Source organism: Cydia amplana, chromosome Z (genome assembly GCF_948474715.1).
Source record: "Cydia amplana chromosome Z, ilCydAmpl1.1, whole genome shotgun sequence".
NCBI lineage: Eukaryota > Metazoa > Arthropoda > Insecta > Lepidoptera > Tortricidae > Cydia > Cydia amplana.
Window position 1 is genome coordinate 35,904,782 of NC_086096.1, and position 10,740 is coordinate 35,915,521.

The 10,740-nt window shown below is 38.2% G+C and overlaps 1 protein-coding gene across 2 annotated transcripts in view; it reads left to right on the forward strand.

Annotated features, from left to right (window-relative positions):
* Nucleotides 1-3,776, forward strand: part of LOC134661216 (fizzy-related protein homolog) — a 77,070-nt gene extending 73,294 nt beyond the window's left edge. Inside the window, exons 5-10 of one of the 2 annotated variants that reach the window (XM_063517185.1) lie at nt 317-451; nt 1,149-1,263; nt 1,414-1,538; nt 2,672-2,840; nt 3,219-3,328; nt 3,598-3,776. In XM_063517185.1, coding sequence (XP_063373255.1) covers nt 317-451; nt 1,149-1,263; nt 1,414-1,538; nt 2,672-2,840; nt 3,219-3,328; nt 3,598-3,774 — 831 coding nt within the window. In that variant the 3' untranslated portion in view covers nt 3,775-3,776. The remainder of the gene's footprint in view (nt 1-316; nt 452-1,148; nt 1,264-1,413; nt 1,539-2,671; nt 2,841-3,218; nt 3,329-3,597) is intronic. The other variant, XM_063517186.1, reaches the window with a different exon arrangement.
* The last annotated feature ends 6,964 nt before the right edge of the window (nt 3,777-10,740 follow it).

A 10,740-nucleotide genomic window follows, 5' to 3' on the forward strand; every position in this document is an offset into this window, starting at 1 on the left:
TGGACGCACCAGCTGCAAGACTTCTACCTGAACCTGGTCGACTGGTCCACGAAAAACGTGCCCTACGTCGGTAGAGTAAAAAGCTATTTCTTCGCAATTAAGATTCACTTATCTTTTGCTGTGCACTGGGCTTAAGGGCTATCCCACACTAGCGTCTTGAACGTCGGCGTCTAGTCAACTCTATGGCTGCTGCTCGACGCAACGTTGACGCAACTGTGCAGTGACGCTAGTGTGGGGTGGCACTAGCAATCTTCCCTCGAAGAAATATTGAAATTTGTGCTCAACTTGTGTTAACATCATCTCATTTCCCTTGCAGGTGACCAGGCTTTGTGACTTGTCGTCAGAAGGCAACGCGGTCACGTCAGTATCTTGGAGTGAGCGAGGCAGCATCGTCGCCGTGGGTACACAGAAGGGACATATTAGCGTATGGGATGTGGCAGTTAACAAGGAGGTACGGTTATATGAAGCTACTATATCTAATCCAGATTAAAGCAAAATAGATTATACTCAAATGTTATCTGAATTACCCAATTAGAGCTAAAACATGTGGCTGTAACTGATATGGCAGATAACTCCTAATATTATGTAGTGTAGCCTAATTGTTTAAAGGTGAACCAGGATCTATTGAGGGTGCGCCATGTTGCGGAATTTCACTGGAACTAATTTTTTCATACTACACTGAATTGTCACCCTATACATGAGAATAACAGCGCCCTCTTGACAATTATCATATATTACTGGTCAGGCTATAGATAAGCTCATCATCCCTTGATAAATTGCGTTTCTCGCTTTGCAGTAACGAGGAAAAAAATGTGTGTGAAATTTAGTTTTATTGTTGTAATTACTAATAATAATACGTATTGGGTTTCCCTAAAATCATGATCAGAGAATTGAGTCCACAGGGAAATGTAACTGATCATTTCAGCAGTAATAAGTGTGCATTTTAATGTTAAATCGTTGGAAGGATTTAAGTTTTAGTTTAAAAGGTGATACCGCGATTCGTCGCGTTAAACTTTATTAAATTTGTCGCTTTGCTCGCTTTATTAAAGCTAACTTGATCTAATTTCCATTGAAAGTTCTAAACAGATGAAATATGCACGTGACATAGTTTTCTACAATCGATTAACAACTTTATTATTACGACGCAGGTATCAAAATTGCACGGGCATTCGGCGAGGGTCGGTGCGCTGGCGTGGAACGGTGACGTGCTCAGTTCGGGTTCTAGGGATCGGTACATCAGGCAACGGGATACGAGGACTCCGCGTAAGTACAACATTTTAAGTTAATTTATTTAGATTTTAAGTTAATATCTATCTGTCTCTATCTCACTGTTGGTTGTGTATAGTATAAGCCCTTTTCATCTTCTTTTCTTAAGCCTTGTTTAGACTATATAGAGCTATTGTGATGTTCCAGAAGTCAACACAGCGGTTCGGGTGCTTCAAGGCCACCGGCAGGAGGTGTGCGGGTTGAAATGGTCTCCCGACGGTCTCTCGCTGGCGTCGGGGGGCAACGACAATAAACTACTCATCTGGTCACTGGTGAGTGAGCAAATAGTTACTAATTACTTAACATAATACATACAAATAATAACACTCCATCTTGCAACCCCCCTGTTAGTAATCGGCTGCCTTACTTTGTGAGCGCCCGCAACTCCAGAGGTGTCGCATTCGCGTTGCTAATCTTTTAAAAAACCTATTTATACAGGTATAGTAACAATATAATGCATGCATAACTTACTAACATTTTTATGTAATTTTTTTTCTCATTTAAGTGAAGTTTTGTTATATCTTCTTGAAAAATAAAGATTCTTAAACCTGAAATAAGTTTCATGCAGCCAAATCTTTAACCAACAACTACGGCGTTGGTAGCTAACCATAGTTATGTAATGCAACATTTTTTTATTTTATTTAAGATAAACCATGTAAATGTGGTCTAGTGATACGTCATTTTGATATAGAATGGTACACAGGTTTACCGCAATGGTCTAAATTAAATGATAATAAAACGAAGACCTTGAATGCACGTTAAATGTTATGATAAATAAATTAGTAATTTTATAGTTGTGGTCATTTACATACTTTATAATCGCATTTTACACCAAGAGTTATTGTTTAGCTAGTATATGTATAGGGGAATAGGAGATTTAATTTGCAATAACTTAAAATAATGGAATCATTTTAATATTACGGGAGTATTTTGGATATCCTTACAGCATTCTATGATCAAAAGAAACCAATGACCAATAGCATTCGCGATGATGTGAAGACAGAGCCTAAGATGGAGCTCACCGGTTCAGTAATAGCCTATTCACTCTTGCTTTAAGAGACCGAGGTCATATTTCTCAGGGAATATAGATGACGGGAGCGCATTCCATTCCTTAGTGTAAGTATAAGGCCTGAGTGGACGCTCGAAGCAGAGCGTTCGGCGGGGCGTGCAGCGTGGCGTCGGGGTCAGGAGTAATTAGAGCAGCGTGCACTAAGGCGGCTCCTATACGTTTGCATTTGTTTAACATGCCGCACGCCCCGCCCCGCTGCACGCCCAACTCGAGCGTCCACTCAGGCCTTACACTTAGCCGTCCTTACCAAAAAAGACGAGACAAATCGTTTTGTGCGTAGGTCCTGCATTACGAAGTGTTTACAATGTTTCTAACCGAATCCTATTTGTTTCCCAGCATTCGTCGACACCGGTACAAACGTACTCGTCGCACGTGGCCGCGGTGAAGGCCATCGCGTGGTCGCCGCACCAGCACGGGCTGCTCGCGTCCGGCGGCGGCACCGCCGACCGCTGCATCCGCTTCTGGAACACGCTCACCGGACAGCCCATGCAGTACGTCGACACGGGTGGGTGCACAGAATACACGCCTATTCTCTCTTTATAGTCTGCGAGATGTTATTGAAAAACTATACTAACGTTGTTGCTGTCTGTGGCATCGGTGGCTTGATCATCAGCTTATGGTGGTGACGACATGCCGGGTTCACAACTGGTTAAGATTAGATCATGCCCGCTCCATACTTATTGCGAAAATTCCGCGCGTAAGTCAAAATGGCAGTAGAGTTTCCACTTTCTTTGTCGTGGGATTTAAATCCTACAAATAAACGGAAAATAAGGCGCAATTAAATTTGGAACACTCGAGTGGTAATAGTAATCCATCGAAATGATAAAGACACCATATACATACTTCCAAAATATATTAATTTTAGTGTTGTCTATGTTCACAGGTTCACAAGTCTGCAACCTAGCGTGGTCGAAGCACTCGAGCGAGCTGGTGTCTACGCACGGTTACTCGCAGAACCAGATATTGGTGTGGAAGTACCCTTCGCTCACACAGGTAATCAATCACATATTTTAGTTATCCCTACTTTAGAATATTATATCATCTTTATATCATTGTCCTGGCCTTTAGTAAAAATCAAGCCTGCTCCAACTCTTGGGACTATTTTGCCAAAAATTAACCAATAAGCTCCTATAATGAGAAGACAGGCTATCTTAGTAGAATGTCAAAATTATGCCAGACAATCTTCTGTAAGTATAGCACTATAAGGCCTATAAGTATTGACCTGACTAGATAAATTCTAAAATCATTAATTTCACTTCCAGGTGGCAAAATTAACCGGTCACTCGTACCGCGTCCTCTACCTGGCCCTATCGCCCGACGGCGAGGCGATCGTCACCGGCGCCGGCGACGAAACGCTGCGTTTCTGGAACGTGTTCTCCAAGTCCCCGTCACACCGAGAGCGGCAGAGCGTGCTCAACCTACACACGTCGCTCAGATAAACTGTACTAAAGTACCACAGACTAAATAAATGTTATAGCGGCGGAGTGTCAATCTGCACAGACCGCAGACTAGTCACTACTAGTCTGTGGCTCACTATAGACAAAGTGCGAAGTCAGACTGTGTTAGTGAAGTGCGAATCGTAGTGCCACAGACAATATGATGTCCATAGACAATGTGTCGGTGTTAGTCTTTGATGTTGATTTGGAGTCTATAGTTTCAAGTAAAACATGACGGTCTAAGGCCTAGTACTCACGTGTCAGAGGGCCTACCGCGAAAAAAGATAATCGAAATTTCGTTATCTGCCTCTCTATCACTCTTGCTTATTCCATCTTCGCGTTCGCGGTAGGGCCTCGGCTGTCGAGCGAAAGGCAGCTATCTACTAGATTGAGATTGTTATAGCTATTTTTTTTCACTCTAGCTAGCTGTCTGTTCCTTTTACAGAACTGCAAGCAGCTGTGAGCACTAGGTATAAAGGTCGTCGCAGACTTAGCACCGGATCATAGACTCCAACAGTCCAAATTGTACTAAAGTGGATTTGGTATGTTGTCAACTTGAATAGCATAGGTTAGCTGTTAGAATGGGATAGTCATACACATTTTCATTCTACCCAGGCTACCAACTGCTTTGTACAGACAGCATAAAATGAATATTGGACACTTAGGACGTCACTATCTATTTGATGCTGACTGCACCAACAAAACAGTGTCAAAATGGATCCTAACTACTTTTGTGTGGATATATTTTCTACTGACTATTTATGCTATGGTTGACAATATAAAAGGATAATACCGACGTTATAATTTATTATTATAATTTTATTTTTAGATACACATCTAGTTAATTTAGAGTACGGAAGCTGGACTGTTTCTATTGCATTTTACTAAAAGTACTTTACTATCATGTACATATGTTTTAGACATTCTAATATAGTGTTTATATAATATACTATAATTTATTATTTTCTAGTTTAGTTCGCGTTGGGAAAACTTAAAAGAATTTGCTTAAGAGTCGATTTCCTTAAGAAGAAGTTTAACTGTTATTATGAACTGAAAACGTGAATCTTTTAAGTTTACACTTATACTGCGTATAAGACGCGTTAAAATACAATGTGTATTTATTAATCTTTACTGTGTTTCTGACTGTTATTGATCGCCAGGTTAATATTTATGTATGTCTTCATGGTGCTAAATGTATTACAAGATACAAATTTGCCCCAATCGATTGGTAATATGTTGACCCAATCAATATCAAGGAACCCATCCAATGGGTTATTGGTAAACCTTTTTAATGGGTTCAAACCTGAATGGGTTAATACATTCCCGACCGGTTACTTTATTAACATCTTAATGAAGAATGCACAAAGAAATAGTTTTCGAATAATTTACTCTGGTTTCTGAAAGTTTTAGCGTGAAAAGTGGATTTTCGGTCATGTTACACCTGTTTTCGAAGAGTTTTAGTTTTTTAACTATTAATTTTTTTCTGTTTCAGCGTGTTTTTTTAACTTGTTCTATGTCTGTGTACACGAGGTAGACATATAATACTGGCATACAAATGACATATTTAAGTACTAACAATACTTTGAAAGTACATTTCCAAATAACCCAATTATCTTTTGACTAGTAACTAAAGAGTTTTACAAGATAGTTTCATTCTACTTTAAACATTTAGTAATACAAACTATAATTCAGACTTTGAAATAGTAATAGATATAAAATATTTGTTTATATCCTAATATTTGCATAAAGTTGTATTTTGCAACCAAAACGACTTGACTTATTGTTATTGTATAAACATATTGCCATATCAACTACTTGTGACCGTACCTAATGTACCGACAACGATACAGTTAAATAAACCTATAAGCAGGCGAATTATGTCATTGTCTACGTGATCAAATGTGACACTCCATGGGTAAAGGTACCTTATGGTAGTCGGCGATTACGTCGCTTAGCACCGCATTCATATTGGAGCTCTGTTAATAATAGCGTAAGAGCCGACCGCCATAAAGTACCTTTTACCTGTGATACGTCACAATTACCTAAGTGTCACTTTATGCGCGAATGAAAGAGACGGACTGTGTCTTTATCACGCTGTCACGTAGACAAATATGACTATCGTATCCGTACTGGGCGTTTGACTTTGGAACTAAGTGGTAGGTACATGGTAAAGTTTCCGGAATACAGTTAAGTAAGGTAAATTAGCTGTAAGTTCTCATAGGGGAGGTTGTTTCAATACAAACTTGAGGTTTATTCCTCATCATGCGTCAAGGGGTTTGTTTCTCAAAAGCTTGTAACTTGTAATACAAGCGGATGTCACTTTTTAACAGCTTTTGTTAGAAAGGGACTTCCACTTGTATTACAAGTTACAAGCTTTTGAGAAACTTGCCCCAGGTAGTTTGACACTGTCAGATGACAATGTCAGTGTGGTAAAACAGCGAACTTTACCCTCAGTACCCTCACCATGAGTATTACGCGGCCTTATTTATACTCTAGCGACTGCGACAACTCAAACGCAGTGCATCTCGCACCAATGTCAGTGCGAGGGAGATGCATTGTGAGTTAGTTTACGCAGTCGCTAGCGAATATGTCGGTGTCGAACTCGTGGTAAGGATACTTGTCGCTATAAATGATTGTTGATGAGAAACGGCCTTTGTAACGAAGCTAACCAAACCTATACTTGTATATTGTATTTATATGTGCACTTTTCCTAATAAGGAATTACCTATATAATGTCTAAAAAATATATTAATAGTCTGTCCTATCAGGTTCTTAAAAATACCACACTCATTCAGCCAATGATATACAGATGTAGTGCATACGCACGAACGTGTCTTGCTATTTCAGCCAGTCTCGTTACAAAAAGCACTGAGGTTGACTGAAGTAGCATGACAAATACGAACATTTCCAAGAAAATACGATGGAAAACAATTATGCACTACATCTGTAATAACATAGATACAATAGGCTCAATGGTCGAATGACAGAGTCAAGTGTTTTATTTACGAAACCTTATAGAACAGACTATACTACTATACTACTCTTGATCTCATTGAATCGAACAAATTATTGGCAACATATAAAATTTTATGTAAAATAAGCATGCGTGTATTTTTCCTTTATTTATTTCGGCATAATCTGACACTGTTTGAACTATGTATAAATTGCTAAGGTAATATTAAGATGTAGATATTTGAAATTACGTAAGTATATAACAAAAAGCTGAAAAATCATGCATAACAATTTGTACAACTGATAGTGACGCAGCTATGGTTAAAATAAGACAACAATACACGTGTCTCATTCTAACACGTCTTTATCGGTTGAGAAATCGCAACGATAAGTTGTGATAAAAATTGTATTGCAGATCACATAAGCACATTATTTTCGTTTTATATGTGTACGATTTCTGTGTCGTGTGATGTTGCGCGTGTATTCGTCAATCGTGTAATGTTTTTTCACGTGTGACTAATATTGTGTTGGTACGGTTTCCAGCAACAATAGGTCAGGCGAATGTATGTGGTATGTACAGTTCTTGGTCTCTTTAACAAAGCTTGGGCCTGAAAAAAATCGGTAAATTTTAAATTATGTTTACTCATAATCACGGGTTCACAAGGTTTTTCCGTATTTAGTGAAGAATATTCATCCAGAATTTTATGTCCATAATATTGGAATATATTGGGACTTATTCTCTGTAAGCATCAAAAGAGCTCGTAAGTCTAGTGTGCAACTGTGCACATCACTCAAAACCTTGCACTACTTATGCTGCCAACTGTACTAATGAGCCTAACAAGTTATTTTACGACCTAAGTCAGTATATTAATAATACATTATGTCAAATCAGTACCTTTTCCTCTTTAACTCGCCGCTTCGGCTTTCGATTCGTCTTTGCCATTTCATATCGATTGCCGAGACAACACATACTTTTAAAGTAATTAAAGTAAAGGGCGAACCCTTTTGCCGAAATATACTTGTAAAAACAAAGTTAATGCAAAGCCGTGTTTACGCAAATAGGGCGAAGTGTATAACTGGCGTTAGTCTGCCTTTCCACTGACGCGGAAATGAGAGGCGTGCGAGAATCAACCAATAGCATTGGTTGTCTTCTCATCTCCGTTAGAGTTCAACCAATGCTCTCCTCGTCTCCTCTCTTTTCCGCCTCAGAGGAGGCAGCCTTATGGTATGTGGTATTTGAGGATGCAAGTTTAACATGAAAACGCACTGGTCTGGACATACGTTTATAGAAGCATATTTTTTAAATTATGTTTGTTACATTTTGTACATACCTATTAGTACATTAATGTCGTGTGCAATGTAGACGTAAACCTAGATAATACTAATAATATATAACCTTCGTTTTCCCGATTATAATACGATTAAATCGTTAATCGATTACTATAGTTAATATCCGTGACGTTTTCAACTAAAGGTTAATATTGTCGGTTGTCTATAAAGTTGATTTCAAATTGAAACTTTACGGAAATAGCGCCTTATTGACAACCGACAATAAGTACCCCTTTTGGTTGAGAACGGCACAATATTTAAGTATGTAAGACGAACAGTAAAAATGTATGTACTTAACCAAATATCTTCGTGATTATGTTCTTAGTGTTGCTTACCTTGTTTTGAATAATAGGAAATTTCTGTTGTTGCAGTTGTGGCAATGAAAATGATTTAGGTTTGAGCCATATCTTGCCCAAATTTCCTAATAATTTTAGCAAACGTATAAACTTATTGCTTTTACTAGCGTTAGGGCATGTAACTATATTTCTAACTTGGGTCTACCATTTAAGGCAATCAAAATTTAGCGTCCCTAGTGCCACTACTTGTGACGTAAAAATGTTTTTAAAGATCGCTCTTGCTATATCTTGGCTAAAATTAAGTTTAGAATAATCAGACATTTGATAAATACGGACATATCCAAAAATATCACGAAGTATGGTCACCCAATAATTAGGTACAGAATAAATAACTAATATCATTATCATTACCTAAATATTAGAGAAAATGATGTTATTTTCCTTGGAATCAGATCGCGTAGTATCTACTTATTTTAATGCCCCTCTTGTAAAGCGCTACTTTCAAAATTGTACAGATATTGTTCAATACAAGATACGCAACGCACCAAAATTTCAGTAGGTTAAAGTATATACTAGCACTAGTTCGACCCGATGTTTATAAATATAACTTCCTCTATCCTTTTCCTTCTTAATACAGTGTACTATCCTAACCTTTCCTCTCTTTAGAAATCGGGTCAAAAATAAAAGATTTATTTATGAAAAGAGTATATTATACCTTAATATATTGAACTTGTAAAGATAGACTGATTTAGTGGTACCCATAAATGTTTAGATTTAATCTACTTTCTTTTAGAATAAACTATTAACTGTGTGATTTAATATGAGTGTTATTTCTCTCACCTTTCCTTGTAACAGTAAAATATACCCACTCGAGTAGGTACTCATGTGTGGTTAAATAATCGTGGGTTTAAACCTGGGTGGTGCTGTATCTATAGAGCAGAAATAAAGCGTTCTAAAAACACAAAATGATGACTAATCATTCGGTCAGGAACCTTATCATTATCAGATACTAGCGACCCGCCCCGGTTTCGCACGAGTTAACAAATTATACATAAACCTGCCCTGCACTCTATCTATTAAAAAAAACCGCATCAAAATCCGTTGCGTAGTTTTAAAGATCTAAGCATAGATAGGGACAGACAGACAGCGGGAAGCGACTTTGTTTTATACTATGTAGTGAACAAGTTAAATTAGAGAGACGTGTACTTATCTCTTAATCTGAGAGCCTACCGGGAAACACGAAAATTATTTATCTGCCTTGTGCCTTCATCGTTCGAATATGCAAGTGCGATAGATAGGCAGATAACGACATTTCGATTTTCGTGTTTCGCGGTAGGCTCTGAATTGCTGGGTCAGCTCCATCTAGCGTGGCGATAGACGCTTTGTTTTCTATGGAAAGCATCACGTGATCAGAGATCACCGAGGCTTTCTATATAAAAAGAAGCGTCGTACCCCTCAGCCTGCACCCGGACCGTTCTAACGTGACCTATGTTAAATGATATTTTAGCTGAGATCCACCACCGACACTGTCACTTGTTATTAACCCTTCGTATGTCTAAGCACTGATCAGTGCGCACGAATTTAAATCCATTGTTTAATACAATAGGAAAAAGCGTGTCAGCAACACTCCGTCGACTTTAAAGGGTGGTTTTTACACAATGAAGTATTCAATGTTTATTTTAATAGTTCAATATTTACTTAAAGATTATGCTAAACATACTTTTAAGTATACAAATACCAAGACCATTCCACAAAAAAATAAAACCTGAAATTTTGCGAAAGTGGCGCCATCTAGCGAGAGTTAAGCTTTGAGTAACCTAGTCGAACCACCTTAAATTCGTTCAAACTGATCAGTGCTTATACATACGAAGGGTTAAGTGACAAAACCTGAGGCATGCTAAGTTATATAAGAAATGTAATATTTATAATTATGTAAGTACCTAGTTTTTTTTCAAGTAGCTAGCTTATTAGTATAAATAGTCATCAGCACAAGCATGAAATAGGTTTAGACACAGGTAATGCTAATGATCTTATGTTTACTAAACGGGAAACCAATAATAATCAATTATTTACATGTAAGTAACATGACGTCTGGTTTGATTCGTCACCTTGCGATACCTACATAGTTGCTATGCATTAATTGCTTTATACCAGGGATGTTGCGAACATCCGCATCCGCAACCGCGGAACTTCCGCATTATTTTCAACATCCGCATCTGCATCCGCATCCGCATAAAATCGATGCGGAGCTTATGCGGATGCGGATGTCAAACAAGTCTGTACAGGAATGTCTTAGCGGCGGCGTAAGTGCCAGGTAATTTCGTCATTACCTATAACGAAATCGTCTAGATCCAGAAAAGTCGGCCAAATTACTGTTTATTAAATATAACGC